Source organism: Oncorhynchus nerka, linkage group LG7 (assembly GCF_034236695.1).
Source record: "Oncorhynchus nerka isolate Pitt River linkage group LG7, Oner_Uvic_2.0, whole genome shotgun sequence".
NCBI lineage: Eukaryota > Metazoa > Chordata > Actinopteri > Salmoniformes > Salmonidae > Oncorhynchus > Oncorhynchus nerka.
In genome coordinates, this window is record NC_088402.1 from 41,725,790 (window position 1) to 41,741,061 (window position 15,272).

Consider the following 15,272-nt stretch of genomic DNA (forward strand, 5'->3'; position numbering starts at 1 on the left):
TTACACGGCAGGGAGCGTCAATAATTACACACAATTCCATTCGGAGACATGCCTTGCGCTTGCAGCTCCAGTGGAGGACTAATTCTGCCCTCATGCATCTTTGGCGCGAGCACACACACATTCTCCCTTCATGCATCTTTGGCCTCTAATAACCATGGCTACAGTGCTGTGTTTCTGCTTGAGGCTGGAGAGAGGCTGGTGGAAAGCCATATAATGAAGTGAACGAGGGAGGAAAAACATTTCGGTAGTTGACATTTATTTCTCTGTGTGTGTGTGTGTGTGTGTGTGTGTGTGTGTTTTGCCACAGGGACAACATTTCCATGTGTGCAAATGGTATCCACACAGCATAGGGGTTCCTAAAGTATAGTATGTTGAGTTAACCGTCACTGCAACCTTAAATGGTGTCACCATTGCCGTGTTTTGCTGCTATTTCTATTGACTTGGCCAAAGCTTTTGATACGGTACGATAGACCATTCAATTCATGTGGGCCAGCTAAGGAATATTGGTGTCTGAGGGGTTTTTGGCCTGGTTTTGTCTAACTACCTCTCTCAAAGAGTGCAGTGTATAAAGTCAGAAAATCTGCCGTCTCAGCCACTGCCTGTCACCAAGGGAGTACCCCAAGGCTCGATCCTAGGCCCCATGCTCTTCTCAATATACATCAACAACATAGCTCAGGCAGTAGGAAGCTCTCTCATCCATTTATATGCAGATGACATAGTCTTATACTCAGCTGGCCCCTCCCTGGATTTTGTGTTAAATGCTCTACAACAAAGCTTTCTTAGTGTCCAACAAGCTTTCTCTACCCTTAACCTTGTTCTGAACACCTGCAAAACAAAGGTCATGTGGTTTGGTAAGAAGAATGCCCCTCTCTCCACCGGTGTGATTACTACCTCTGAGGGTTTAGAGCTTGAGGTAGTCACCTCATACAAGTATTTGAGAGTATGGCTAGACGGTACACTGTCCATCCCTCAGCTCATATCAAATCTGCAGGCCAAAGTTAAATCTGGACTTGGTTTCCTCTATCGTAATCCCTCCTCTTTCACCCCAGCAGCCAAACTAACCCTGATTCAGATGACCATCCTACCCATGCTAGATTACAGAGACATCATTTATAGATCGGCAGGTAAGGGTGCTCTCGAGCGGCTAGATGTTCTTTACCATTTGGCCATCAGATTTGCCACCAATGCTCCTTATAGGACACATCACTACACTCTGTACTCCTCTGGAAACTGGTCATCTCTGTACACCTGTTGCAAGATGCTTATAAAATGCTTATTTAGAAAACCCTCTTAGGCCTCACTCCCCCCTATCTGAGATTTCTACTGCAGTCCTCATCCTCTACATACAACACCCGTTCTGCCAGTCACATTCTGTTAAAGTTCCCCAAAGCACACACATCCCTGGGTCTCTCCTCTTTTCAGTTCGCTGCAGCTAGCGACTGGAACGAGCTGCAAAAAACACTCAAACTGGACAGTTTTATCTCACTCTCTTCATTCAAAGACTCAATCATGGAAACTCACTGACAGTTGTGGCTGCGTCAACCTGATGTATTGTTGTCTCTACCTTCTTGTCCTTTGTGCTGTTGTATTTCACATGTATACCATGCTTTGTGCTGCTACCATGTTGTGTTGCTACCATGCTGTGTTGTCATGCGTTGCTGCTTTGCTATGTTGTCGTCTTAGGTCTCTCTTTATGTAGTGTCTCTCGTGTCGTGATGTGTGTTTTGTCCTATATTCATAGATTTATGTAGTGTCTCTCGTGTCGTGGTGTGTGTTTTGTCCTATATTCATCGATTTTTTTATCCCCCGTCTCCGCAGGAGGCCTCAGCCCCCGTCCCCGCAGGAGGCCTCAGCCCCCGTCCCCGCAGGATGCCTTTTGGTAGGCCGTCATTGTAAATATGAATTTGTTCTTAACCGACTTGCCTAGTTAAATAAAAGGTTAAATAAAATAAATAAATGCCCAAATGAACCCAGCATATATTTATTAAATCCACAATTGTTCCAATACAGTGTAGTTCCACACAAGCAGCAATGAAACACACAATGACCTTCTTTACCCTTCAGCGAAATCATCCAGTGTGTGTGTGTGTACAGTCACCCTCCTCCCCTCTCTATCCCCCCCCCTTCTCCTCCCTCTCCCTCTCCCTCTACCTCTCCGCTGAACAACTGAATACTAAGGGGCCTGTGCTGGCAGGTTACAGACACTCAGCCCATTACAGATATCCACCACCTACACTGCTCTCGCCAAGGACCCCACGGCTAAGACCCTTTCATTGTGAACAGCCGTCTCCTGGGGGGGTAGCCACTTCAGAGGAACCTACTCTGCTCGTTGGCGGGGTGTGGGTGGGACAGGGGTGAGGGAGGGAGGGAGGGAGGCAGGCAGGTTGTAAAAGCGACCGAGCCAGAGCCGTGTGATTTATGTATTTATTCATCGCAGAGGAAACCGTGCGTTAAAAAGGTCGGGCAATATTCCAGGTCACTGGTCAAACCCACACTGAGGAGGAGGGGAGAGGGGAGGACAGGGGGAACGGCGGGCCCCATTGTAACTGAGATGGTGAGGTGAGCGTGTGTTAAAAATGTTGGGTAATATTCCAGGTCACTGGTCAAACCCACACTGAGGAGGAGGGGAGAGGGGAGGACAGGGGGAACGGCGGGCCCCATTGTAACTGAGATGGTGAGGTGAGCGTGTGTTAAAAAGGTTGGGTAATATTCCAGGTTACTGGTCAAACCCACACTGAGGAGGAGGGGAGAGGGGAGGACAGGGGGAACGGCGGGCCCCATTGTAACTGAGATGGTGAGGTGAGCGTGTGTTAAAAAGGTTGGGCAATATTCCAGGTCACTGGTCAAACCCACACTGAGGAGGAGGGGAGAGGGGAGGACAGGGGGAATGGCGGGCCCCATTGTAACTGAGATGGTGAGGTGAGTGTGTGTTAAGTTCCCCTGGTCTGAGTTTGAAAGGTTAAATGCCTCTCCAAGGGGGGGGGGGGGGGGGGTAATGCTTTATGTGCCCCTGCCAGCTGAATTTCCTACATGACTGTCATTACCAGAAGGGGATAGGGAAGGGGGCAGGATTGCACACAAAGACACGTCGGGTGTGTGTTGGTGTGAATGAACTGTATGTGGGTATACATGTGTATACACAGCGCATTTAATTGAAGCCAGTGGTACTTGTGCCTAAAAGCCTAATCAGTAAGCACGCTGTTTAACTGAGGAGCTGACGGCGCTGATAAGCGCGTGATTAGGAGCGAGGATATTTCTCTGATTGCACCAGGCCTTTTCTTTGTCACTGGATGGGAACTCCTGTTATGTTTAGCGCCAAGTGTGATCAATCTCTTCACAAACGTGCCTTTCAAAACACAAGAACCTTGTTTTGTATCAATTCAACCCAGGAGGCCTTCCAATCAAACATGTATTGGTTGCTTTAAAGCCCAGCCTCGTCTGCTCGGGGGAAGAAATGCAATCACTCACATGCGAAGTGTGTGACCTCCTATGGCTTAACACAGTGGTTTTTCCCCTTTGAAACGTGGATGAAATCAGTGCATTGCGGAGACGTCTGCTATGGCGCATTGTACACGTCGCATTCGCAGCGCGGGGCGTGTTGACGACGGAGGAGGAGGAGGAGGAGGAGGAACACGATGCCACGAGTATGAAATGAGGCGTGGATTTGAGTGAGATCGAGGGAAACCACTGCAGAAGTGGCCCTGTAACACAGAGAGTAGCCCACAGGCCCGTCAAAATGCTTTAGGGGTGCGAGAAGTGAGAAATGTAATTGTCAGAAGTCGCCTTCACTTTTACACACAGTCGTTGCGGACGTCGCCGCAGCATTGGACTAGCGGGCGGACATGAAAAGCCCATTAGAAGCACTCTCATCCTGACGAACCCACCCCCACCCCCCAAGAGTCAGGCCCGGCGAGGCGAGCACCGACAGAGCGTGATGGGGAGAGGGGAGGCTCATGTGATGGGATACAGACATTAGCAGGGGTGGACGGTGGACACGGCATTCTGTTTTCACATCTCGTTTTGTCTTTAATGTCCTGTCCAATATGGAATCCCTGGATAGATGGGCACATGGCACAGACCCTCATGTCATGTTCTACAAGCCGCAGGACTCAAATCTCAGAGGTTTACATTCTAGTGGAGGGCTCAACAGTGGCAGCGAGACGCAGTACTTCCATGTCAGCATACAACAAAATACATCTGAAGTACACTGTGGATATTCTGATCTGTGTGTGTGTGTGTGTGTGTGTGTGTGTGTGTGTGTGTGTGTGTGTGTGTGTGTGTGTGTTCCTCTGTGCCCTCACCCTGACCTGTGACACAGCAGGTAATGCTGAAGTCTAAACCAGGCTAGACTGAAGGCCGATAGTCTCAAAGCCAACAGCTGTGAGAAAAGAACCAGCACATTTAACCTTTGGTAATAGGAAAGGGCACATTCGGTCGCTATATAACCTCGGCCTCTTTAGCTAATCCACTCCCTGTCGTCCATGTCATGTGCCAAAGAGAATTTCTGCCAATCTTCAAATATGAACGTTCTATCATTAATGAGCTTGAGGAGTGCAGTATCTTTGGCAGTGGCAGGAAGGGGCAAGGAGTGGGATGTTAGCTAGAGAGACTGGTACTATAGGACCTATGGAAGAAGTCGGCTTTTCCTTTCCCACTCATCTCGTATGCCAAAAGCATAAAAGTTGAGTACTTTCAGGGCCGGTTTCTAAGCATCAGATTAAGCCTGTTTCTGGACTAAAAAGCACTTTCAAATGGACTAAAGTGATCAGTTCAATTCCACGTGGACTACATAATATACTGTATAGAATATGTTGAGGAGCTAAGTCCCTTTGCATGAAATCGTCTCCCAGACAACCACTCAATTCTTATCACTGTACAGTATACACAGAGGAGCGCATACATTCGCCAAGGCAACGCCGTCAACCACTGGAAAACAAAACAGCGGCACTCCCTCCCTAAAAATGTCTTCTATATTAATGAGGCCTTTTATACTTTAAACCTGAATAGAACCTTTTCACACATTTCTGTTGTTAAAAACCAACAACTTCTCTCCGACCCCTGCTACTGTCTTGACCAGCTCCCCAGAGTCCCACTCTCCCATGTTCATCTCCACTTTGAGTTTAGCAGCTACTGAATATTGACCGTGGTGGCTTCATTGAACCCCTGCTCGTTTGAACAGCTTGGGTGGTGGACGATGGAAACACCCAGAGCAGAGTGGAGCATGTTAAGGCTTCTCATGCTGCAATACCTCTAGTACCCACTCATGTGTAGCGAGTGGAGATGTGTGAAACATCGGGTGTTCCGCGGGCGTCGCCTCATTAGCGAGCTTTTGAAGTGGCGCGATCGGCTAAGACGCTTGAAGGACAGTCGCGTGTTTGGGAAGAAGGGGTAGCGAGTTTGCGCCAAGTATGGCCCGAATCGGAAGTGGTACGCACTATGCAAGCAGCGTGACGTCCTCTACACATGCAGATGCTAAAAATGACACACACACTATTGTTCTTTATTCCTAAGTCAGAATCTGCCATTGAGACCCATCTATCCCAAATACCCCCCATTCTCAACTAGAACCAGTGTAACGTCCCCTAATCATCCCTCACTATCCAATGGGGCTAAAGCATTAACTAAAAAAAAACATCCATCTTACCTATTCTTTATACACACACACACACACACACACACACACACACACACACACACAAATCCGTCCTTACAGGGGAACAAAGGAAAATCAAGCGACCCCCTCAGAAGGCTTTAAAGACAGACAGACACAATCAATCAATCCATCGCAAAGTCAATGTTAGCCTTTGGTAAGTAAGCAAATGCTTTAGAGAGCAGCGAGTCATTGTGGGAACTGTTGGACCTTATTAGGCTACACAATCCCTTATTGGAGAGCTGCTGTATGTACCAAAGGTAAGGTGACAGGTTAGAATGCTCCCTTGTTTCTCTCATCCCAGTTTCCCTCACCCCCACCCTCCCCTTCGGTTACGCCCTCCTTTCTCTCACCATGGACCTGGCTAATTTCCTCTCCTCCTTTCCTCTCGCTCGTGCCCTGCCATCAAAATGAGATGGCACCAAAAAGCCCAGAGGGAGAATGTCACAGACACGCCTGCCAACTTCACAAATCACTGCGACCTTTCGCACACAGCGAGGTCACCACTGTCAGCTCCAGAACCCCTCTGCCTCAGCCAACAGAGAAGAACCGGGGATCTGAGCCCACACGTTGACACTCACAAAAAAAGGGGTTTGCACCAATCACAGCAAATTTGTCAAATTAGACGCAAAGGAAGGTGACTACTTCGGGTCATCTGCTTTCGGAGCATGTACCACAATTAATTTCAGAGTTCAGGATAGCATAATGAAGCATAGAATCAAAATGAGTTGACTGTTGTCATGCTTTAAGCTGGTTAAAGTCTGCAGATAAATAAAGGCAGGTTGACGATTGTCATAAGTCTTAAATTTGCTAAATTGAAGAAATTCATGAAAACTAAAATGAGCTTTTTGGTCTTCATTTAAGGTTAGGGTTGGGCATTATGGTTAGCAGTGTGGTTAAGGTTAGGGTTGGACATTATGGTTAGCGGTGTGGTTAAGGTTAGGGTTGGGCATTATGGTTAGCGGTGTGGTTAAGGTTAGGGTTGGGCATTATGGTTAGCGGTGTGGTTAAGGTTAGGGTTGGGCATTATGGTTAGCGGTGTGGTTAAGGTTAGGGTTGGGCATTATGGTTAGCGGTGTGGTTAAGGTTAGGGTTGGGCATTATGGTTAGAGGTGTAAGGTTAGGGTTGGGCATTATGGTTAGCAGTGTGGTTAAGGTTAGGGTTGGGCATTATGGTTAGCAGTGTGGTTAAGGTTAGGGTTGGGCATTATGGTTAGCGGTGCGGTTAAGGTTGGGAATTATGGTTAGCGGTGCGGTTAAGGTTAGGGTTGGGCATTATGGTTAGAGGTGTAAGGTTAGGGTTGGGCATTATGGTTAGCGGTGTGGTTAAGGTTAGGGTTGGGCATTATGGTTAGAGGTGTAAGGTTAGGGTTGGGCATTATGGTTAGCAGTGTGGTTAAGGTTAGGGTTGGGCATTATGGTTAGCGGTGCGGTTAAGGTTAGGGTTGGGCATTATGGTTAGCAGTGTGGTTAAAGTTAGGTTTAAAATCAGATTGGATGACTTTGTGTCTGTGCCAGCCTGTGATCACTCTGCAAAGGTGCCTCCAGAACATGATTCATGACGATATAGGTGTGTATGCAGTCCATCGACTACTAGTATTACACATTTTTCCAATATCAGAGCTTGTAATATTTGGTTACATGAGCTTATTTTGAAGTTAGGGGTTTGGTGTGTCACAACCGTCCATTTCATAAATGGGAGAAATTTGAGAAAAAAACCACGGTTATGTTTTGTTCTACCTCAGGTAGGGGCATCTCAAAAAGTAAACCCCTATTTGAGGATGAACCCAGAGGCTACGCTGCAGTTTTAACTTGGGCTGCGACTCCCCATCTTCTCTCCTCTGCAGAATGGGTGATTACGGAGGGGAGGGGAGGAGGGGGAGCAGTAAATGAGATCCCGATGAGATGCCAAGGTGTGTTAGCGTCAAGGCGTGGGGAATGAGAGAGCGGCCACGAGCTCCAGATTGACTGCGTGAGGAGGGGAAGACACCCCGCACTGCCTACAGGGCCCCCACTCGTATTAGTTCTCGTTAACTAAGCCTGGGATGTGAGACGCATGGTAATGTGGGGATGCACACACACACACACACACACAAGTGCATGCAGAAATCCGAGGAGACACAAAGAAACGCAAATTGACACAGAGACAAACAAAGAATTACACAACATGATTTCAAAAACATGAACACACACACAAACAGACCAGAAAGACATTCAATACCAGGAATACATTATGAAGATCCACTAAAAAGCACAATGGCTACATTCATACAATTCTGATTGTTTGCCCAATTATTGACCTACAGGATCAGAATGGCTTACCTTACTGTGACCCTTTAAGTTAAAAAATTTAAAAAAAATAAATCCAATTGTGTAAATTGGGCATTTCATTCTTATTAGGACAGGTACGTGTATGAACGTGGCAAATGATCTCTAATAATAATCTCCAATACAGATTGGATGGAGAGGAAGCGGAACAACAGACAGAGGCAAATTCCCCCCCTGTGGCGAGCCCCACTTACAGGGCTGCCAAACCCAGCCTTCAGAAACACATTGCTTTCACAGCAATTCATCGCTGTCACAACATCAAATTAGAACAGAGCTTCCAAGCCAACCGGCCAGCATTCAGGGGAAACGACTCAAGCCACCGACACAAGAGCTGTGTGTGTAAAGCGCTCTACAGTATTATAGTACTGTTTGTGTGTACACTCTGCGTGTGTATGTGTGCATAAGTATGCAAAAAGACTGTGTTCATGTGTGTACAGTAAGAAAGCCTGTGTGAGTGTGAGTGTGTGTGTGTGTGTGTGTGTGTGTGTGTGTGTGTGTGTGTGTGTGTGTGTGTGTGTGTGTGTGTGTGTGTAAGCAATAATGTGTTTAAGTGAGATTTTTCTGGTTAAACCTGCACTGCGTAACTACACTGAACAAAATGTACTTCGCAACCGAAGAATTTCTGCACAAACTGTCAGAAACCGTCTCAGGGAAGCTCATCTGTGTGCTCATCGTTCCTCACCAGGGTCTTGACCTGACTGCAGTTCAGCGGCGTAAGCGATTTCAGTGGGGCAAATGCTCACCTTGGCACATTGCTGGAGAAGTGTGCTCTTCACAAAAGAATCCCGGTTTCAACTGTACCGGGTAGATGGCAGCTAGCGTGTATGGCATTGTGTGGTCGAGCGGTTCGCTGCGGTCAACACTGTGAAGAGTCCCCCATGGTGGTGGTAGGGCTATGGCGTAAGCTACAGACAGTGAACACAATTGCATTTTAGCAATGGCAATTTGAATGCTCAGAGAAACCGTGATGAGATCCTGAGGCCCACTGTTGTGCCATTCATCTGCCGCCATCAGATCCTGCTTCACCATGTCGCAAGGATCTGTACACAATTCCTGGATGCAGAAAATGGCCCAGTTCTTCTATGGCCTGCATACTCATCTGGATCGACGTGCACGACAGCGTGTTCCAGTTCCCGCCAATATCCAGCAACTTCGCACAGCCATTAAAGAGGAGTGGGACACCATTCCACGATCAACAGCCTGATCAACTCTATGCAAAGGAGAAGTGTCTCTCTGCATCATTTCAAGTGGTGGTCCCACCAAATACTGACTAGTTTCGTGACCCACGCTCCTACTTTTTTTTTTAAAGGTGTCTGAGACCAACAGATGCATATTTGTATTCCCAGTCACATGAAATCCATGAATTAGGGCCTAATGAATGTACCTCAACTGACTGATTTCCTTATATTATCTGTAACATCTTTAAAATGGTTGAATGTAGAGCTCATATTTTGTTTAGTGTATGTGTGCACAGGTGTTTTTGGAGAACCTTCCGGCAAGAATGCAGTATTTTGTCTAGATTTGAATAAGATATACCAGAAACCCCAGCTCTCATTGTATGTCACCGCTGGGATGACGTACAATCAACATCTAGGGAGGCAAAGTTGGACTTTTTGGCTGTGGTAACTGGTGACAACCCAACAGAGTCCAGAAATTTGAGACTGATTCGAGAACAGTTGTGGGCAAGATTGAAGACAACTCTATAACATTTCAGCAACACTATCTTCAGAACAGGTACAATTTGTTTTAAACTCAATGTAATATCCACGTTGTCAGCCAGAAAGGTAGCTAACGTTAGCTAGCTGGCTACCTTGACATTGCTAACTTCGCTAGCTACATGGTTGATAATAGCTACGGTGTATTTCCTTGCCTGGTAAAATATAGCAATATGATGATACGCATTAGTTATCACCCATGTGTAAAAAGCAGTGCAATAGAATTAATTGACTATCGTCGCTCTGCGTTCATGGAAAACGACCTTGGGTAGCTAACTAATAACATTACTGGGATGGCCCCTTGATTCTCGAGAGCTATGGCTATGAAGACGTGTATGAATTATAGTAGTGTTATACATGACTCTTCTGCATGAATCCTTATCATATATACACTACCGTTCAACAGTTTGGGGTCATTTAGAAATGTCCTTGTTTTTGAAAAGCAAAGCAAATTTTTGTCCAATAAAATAAGATCAAATTGATCCGAAATACAGTGCAGACATTGCCAAGAAACTGAAAATCTCGTACAACGCTGTGTACTACTCCCTTTACAGAACAGGGCAAACTGTTCTACCCGCAAAACACCAGTCTCAACGTCAACAGTGAAGAGGCGACGCCGGGATGGTGACCTTCTAGGCAGAGTTCCTCTGTCCAGTGTCTGTGTTCTTTTGCCCATCTTATTTTTTCATTGGCCAGTCTGAGATAAGGCTTTTTCTTTGCAACTCTGCCTAGAAGGCCAGCATCCCGGAGTCGCCTCTTCACTGTCGAGGTTGACACTGGTGTTTTTGGGTACTATTTAATGAAGCTGCCAGTTGAGGATTTGTGAGGCGTCTGTTTCTCAAATTAGACACTCTAATGTACTTGTCCTCTTGCTCAGTTGTCCCCCGGGGCCTCCCACTCTTTCTATTCCGGTTAGAGCCAGTTTGTGCTGTTCTGTGAAGGGAGTAGTACACAGTGCTGTACGAGATCTTCAGTTTCTTGGCAATTTCTCACATGGAATAGCCTTAATTTCTCAGAACAAGAATATACTGACGAGTTTCAGAAGAAAGTTCTTTGAACCTGTAATCGAACCCACAAATGCTGATGCTCTAGATACTCAATTAGTCTAAAGAAGGACAGTTATTGCTTTTTTAAGCAGAACAACAGTTTTCAGCTGTGCTAACATAATTGCAAAAGGGTTTTCTAATGACCAATTAGCCTTTTAAAATGATAAACTTTGATTAGCTAACACAATGTGCCATTGGAACACAGGAGTGATGGTTGCTGATAATGGGCCTCTGTACGCCTATGTAGATATTCCATTAAAAAAATCTGCCGTTTCCAGCTACAATAGTCATTTACAACATTAATGTCTACACTGTATTTCTGATCAATTTGATGTTATTTTAAGTGGACAAAAAAATGTGCTTTCCTTTCAAAAACAAGGACATTTCTATGTGACCCCCAAACTTGTTTACATAAAATATCATGTAGTGAGCACTACAATCACAAGTATTGTGTACATGTTTTTTTCTGTAGGACTCCAGTTTTAAAGAGCCCCAGACCATCGAGGGGCACAGGCAGGGGTGCACACTTATCATTACAGACTAAATTGCAAAGAGCTGTCCTTTGAAGAAAGAGGAGAGGTGCTGGGTAGTCCATCTGGATATCTATCCACCTGTAGGTCTGCTCATTTGAAGTGTAAACCGTCAAGAGCATAGATACCCAGGAAAAGAGAACAGTTTAGTAAATCATTATAAAACCATTCCAAAAGCACAATCACCATGACTAGATGCTCGATTTTTTTTAAATACACAAGTATTGTTTCTCACGCAAGTGCCCACACAAACTTCCCATATTTACATGATTTAAATGTTAGGTTGTAGGCCCACCTCTCCTTGTAGGACCACAATTCTGAGTACTATGGTAGGTTTTCACACTTCCCGGGACCCACCAAGTCTGACAACAGGGAAGGCTCCGGTCCTTCCCAGCTCAAAAGGTGGACTTACAGCACCCTGTGTGGCGACATCTCCTCGAAGTTGGAGCAGAGCTCAGCAGTTGTCGGCGGTGGCACTTCAGAGAGTCGTGGGTTATCTAATTGGGAGCCCAATCTTCTCAACACGGACTCTCTGATGTTCTGGGATGTCGCTGTAGTCCTGTAGTTTTCAATACGCAGACACTTCACCTTCAAGACTTATTGTAGAATCTCCTTTAGCTAAAAGATAGCAAATATCATTCAGCGATTCTCAGGCAGCCTATTCTCAGGCACACTATTGTTACTGTTGCATCACGTTGGATAACCACTAGCGTCTTATTAGAGCTTTTGAACATGAAGAAAAATACAAAAAGGGACATATTGCAGCTTTAAGCGAGATTGTGTGTGTGTGTGTGTGTGTGTGTGTGTGTGTGTGTGTGTGTGTAAGTAACAAAGCTATATGTGCGTATGAGCAGCATGTGTGTGTGTTTGCCTGTTTGTGTTTGTGTACTGAATTTAAAAGATTTTACTGGGTTACAGTTCATATAAGGAAATCAGTCAATTTTATTAAAATCATTAGGCCCTAATCTATGGATTTCAAATGACTGGGATTTTTTTTTAAATCAGGTCAGGGTGTGAATCAGAAAAGTATCTGTATCTGGTGTGACCACCATTTGCCCTGGATCTCGTCACGTGCATTCAAACTGCCATAGATTTTTTTTAAATGTAATTGTGTTCGTTGTCTGTAGCTTATACTTGCCCATACCATAACAACACTGTCACCATGGGGCACTTTGTTCACAAAGTTGACATCAGCAAACTGCACACCCACATGCCCCTACACACATGGTCTGTGCATTGTGAGGCCAGGTGGACTTACTGCCAAATTCTCTAAAACGACGTTGAGATGGCTTATGGTAGAGAAATAAATATTAAATTATCTGGCAACAGCTCTGGTGGACATTCCTGCAGTCAGGATGCCAATTGCACACTAGCCCAACTTGAGACATCTGTGGCATTGTGTTCTGTGACCAAACTGCACATTTTTAGAGTGTCCTTTTATTGTCCCTAGCACAAGGTGCACCTGTAGAATGCTGTTTAATCAGCTTCTTGATATTCCACACCTGTCTGTTGGATGGATTATCTTGGCAAAGGAGAAATGTTGACTAACAGAGATGTAAACAAATTTGTGCACAACTTAAAAATAAGCTTTTCGTGCATATAGAACATTTCTGACATCTTTTATTTCAGTTCATGAAACCAACACTTTACATGTTGCGTTTATATTTTTGTTCAGTGTACATGCAATGTGTGTTTGCGCAGCCTGGCTCAGCTGTACTTAGCCACTTCCAGAACTAACCCTCGCCTGGGGGACGTAGGCGATTATGTGCTCTTCCTCCTCTGAATCCCAGCACCGATTAGGACGCTTTACTGAACTCACCTGAGCCAGACTTCTGCCTGCATCAGAGCCAGGCTCAATACCTCACAACCAGAGAGAGAGAGAGAGAGAGAGAGAGAGAGAGAGAGAGAGAGAGAGAGAGAGAGAGAGAGAGAGAGAGAGAGAGAGAGAGAGAGAGAGAGAGAGAGAGAGAGAGAGAGAGAGAGAGAGAGCCCACTGGCCAGACTATTTTACTGGGTAGAGAGGGGGCATCGATAAGCCATCTCATGTTGTCTTCAGTGTTGAAGTATGAGAGAGTGTAAGGGAATGAGACAAAGGAAACCAGTTGCTCTATGCAAGTGTTAGCCAGAATATATTCTGACCCTACGCATGCTTACTTATCTTCTAAATCTATCCAAATAGATGATCAACCATTTAGTATGCAATTCCTACTCATAATTGGTTAAAATGATGTCATTGGAAACACTGATCTTCCTCTATTGTTTTTCTTTACTACAAAACATTGAAACATGCCATTTTCACATATGTTGATGTTGGGGTGGTGCTGGAGACTATGAATATTAAGTAGAATATTTTAGAAATGTCTTTTTAAACTGAACTTTGTCCCACTCAAACAGCTGAAGATGTCACGTGCTTCAGTCGACAACGTTCAGGATACGTTCCGCTATTGCCATGCACTTTTTGCATCATGTGCAATGTCTCAGGAGAATGAGAAAAAAACAGCGACAGATCCTACAGGTGACGCAAAAAATCGGGTAAACAATTCTTTCCTGTGGATATTTTGATCTCCACTTCCTACCGTCAAAAAGGACAACCGGTGAAGTGTAAAAAATCAGTCGAATTAACATTCTGGATTGTAGAGACTCTTGCGTCTGTTTTAGAGCGACTTCTTTCAGACTGAACATTCATGGGGCAACCATGGTAATAATCTGATGTTTAGGCAAATCGACATTGGGTCTGACTCTATTCTGTCTGTACAAGTGTCAGATTAGAGGACAGCAATGTTTCCTTTTCCATCTGGTTAACAATGTGAATGCTGAGATGTAGCTTTTGTGCTGAAATATTTTTTTGCTGTTGACAGTAGCCTATCACTTCCTGATATTTAAGCAATGCTTTTTTTTAACGCTTTCCAGACTAATATTTAATGAACAGTGGGCTACTTTTAACAGCATGCGCATACAAACTACAACATCATTACAATGTTGATGCGAGACTACTACAGTCCAAATGTAACGGTTTCCGTTCACACTCAAAATGATAAATGGACGCAGTTTGTAACAATACGATTGTAGGATTATGCATTTGCTACAAGATAACAGTTTTATGAATCCTTGTCCGAAGTCGGTAAACAGTACTTGACACCTCGCTTTTATTTATTTTTTACTTACATATCCCACCATTTGATCTATTTTGTCCACATGTTTAACTGTCACTTGGCTACTGAAAAGAAAAGAGATGCTTAAAGCTGGCAGCTGTTTGAAATGTAGGCTGATGTTTTGCTACAAAACGATCTAAGGAGGCTTTCATACAAAATTGGTTTGGAGAGGTTTTCCCGAACGCTAACGCCCCCCCCCCCCCCCCTCCTCCCTTTTAAATGTTAGAAACTCCTCCAAGGTACTAAGATTTACTTAACATGTACAAATAGGCATACATATAGGCTACAACGTCGTAGGCATCTCTGAAACTTCCGCATCACCGTGCAGGCACCTGCAACCGGACTGGCAATTCGGCTGCGCTGGAGTCTGGACATTAAATCATCCACTTGCGATGAGCCGTCCCGTGGGGGAAAAAAACATATAATCGGTTTCCACATACCTTCCTCAGCGTGACAGCCCTTGTTTCCATTCAGCAATAACATCCAAAGCACCGAAATTAGCGTTTTAAAAAGCTCCATGTTTGACTGTCCAGCGTCGCGGAGCTCTGGTCATCTCTCTCTCCCGCTCGCAACACACCACTTCGATGGTAGAGCCGTCCGGGCTAGTGCGAACTCCGCTCACTACGCCGCGCATTTGACATCTCGGGGGAGGGTGTTGTGCATCAGATTGACATCATGCAAGTGCAATGAAGGAAGAGTTCGAAACGAGGGTACAAGAAAGTCGCCTATCAAAGCGCACTGAAATGAATCGCAATGCCAGATGTTTTCACAAGTCGAATCTTCCCCGCTTTGTGCAACATATATATATATTAGTTTCCACCTCGCCTTTGATTAAACTGAAGTAATGGCAG

General features: G+C 45.2%; 1 protein-coding gene across 1 annotated transcript in view; it reads right to left on the minus strand.

Moving 5' to 3' along the window:
* LOC135572643 (ephrin type-A receptor 7-like) overlaps positions 1–14,999 on the minus strand; it is a 163,931-nt gene extending 148,932 nt beyond the window's left edge. The window contains exon 1 of the mRNA XM_065021066.1: positions 14,862–14,999. Within this exon, the coding sequence (XP_064877138.1) occupies positions 14,862–14,940 (79 nt within the window). The 5' untranslated portion in view covers positions 14,941–14,999. The remainder of the gene's footprint in view (positions 1–14,861) is intronic.
* Positions 15,000–15,272: the final 273 nt, after the last annotated feature.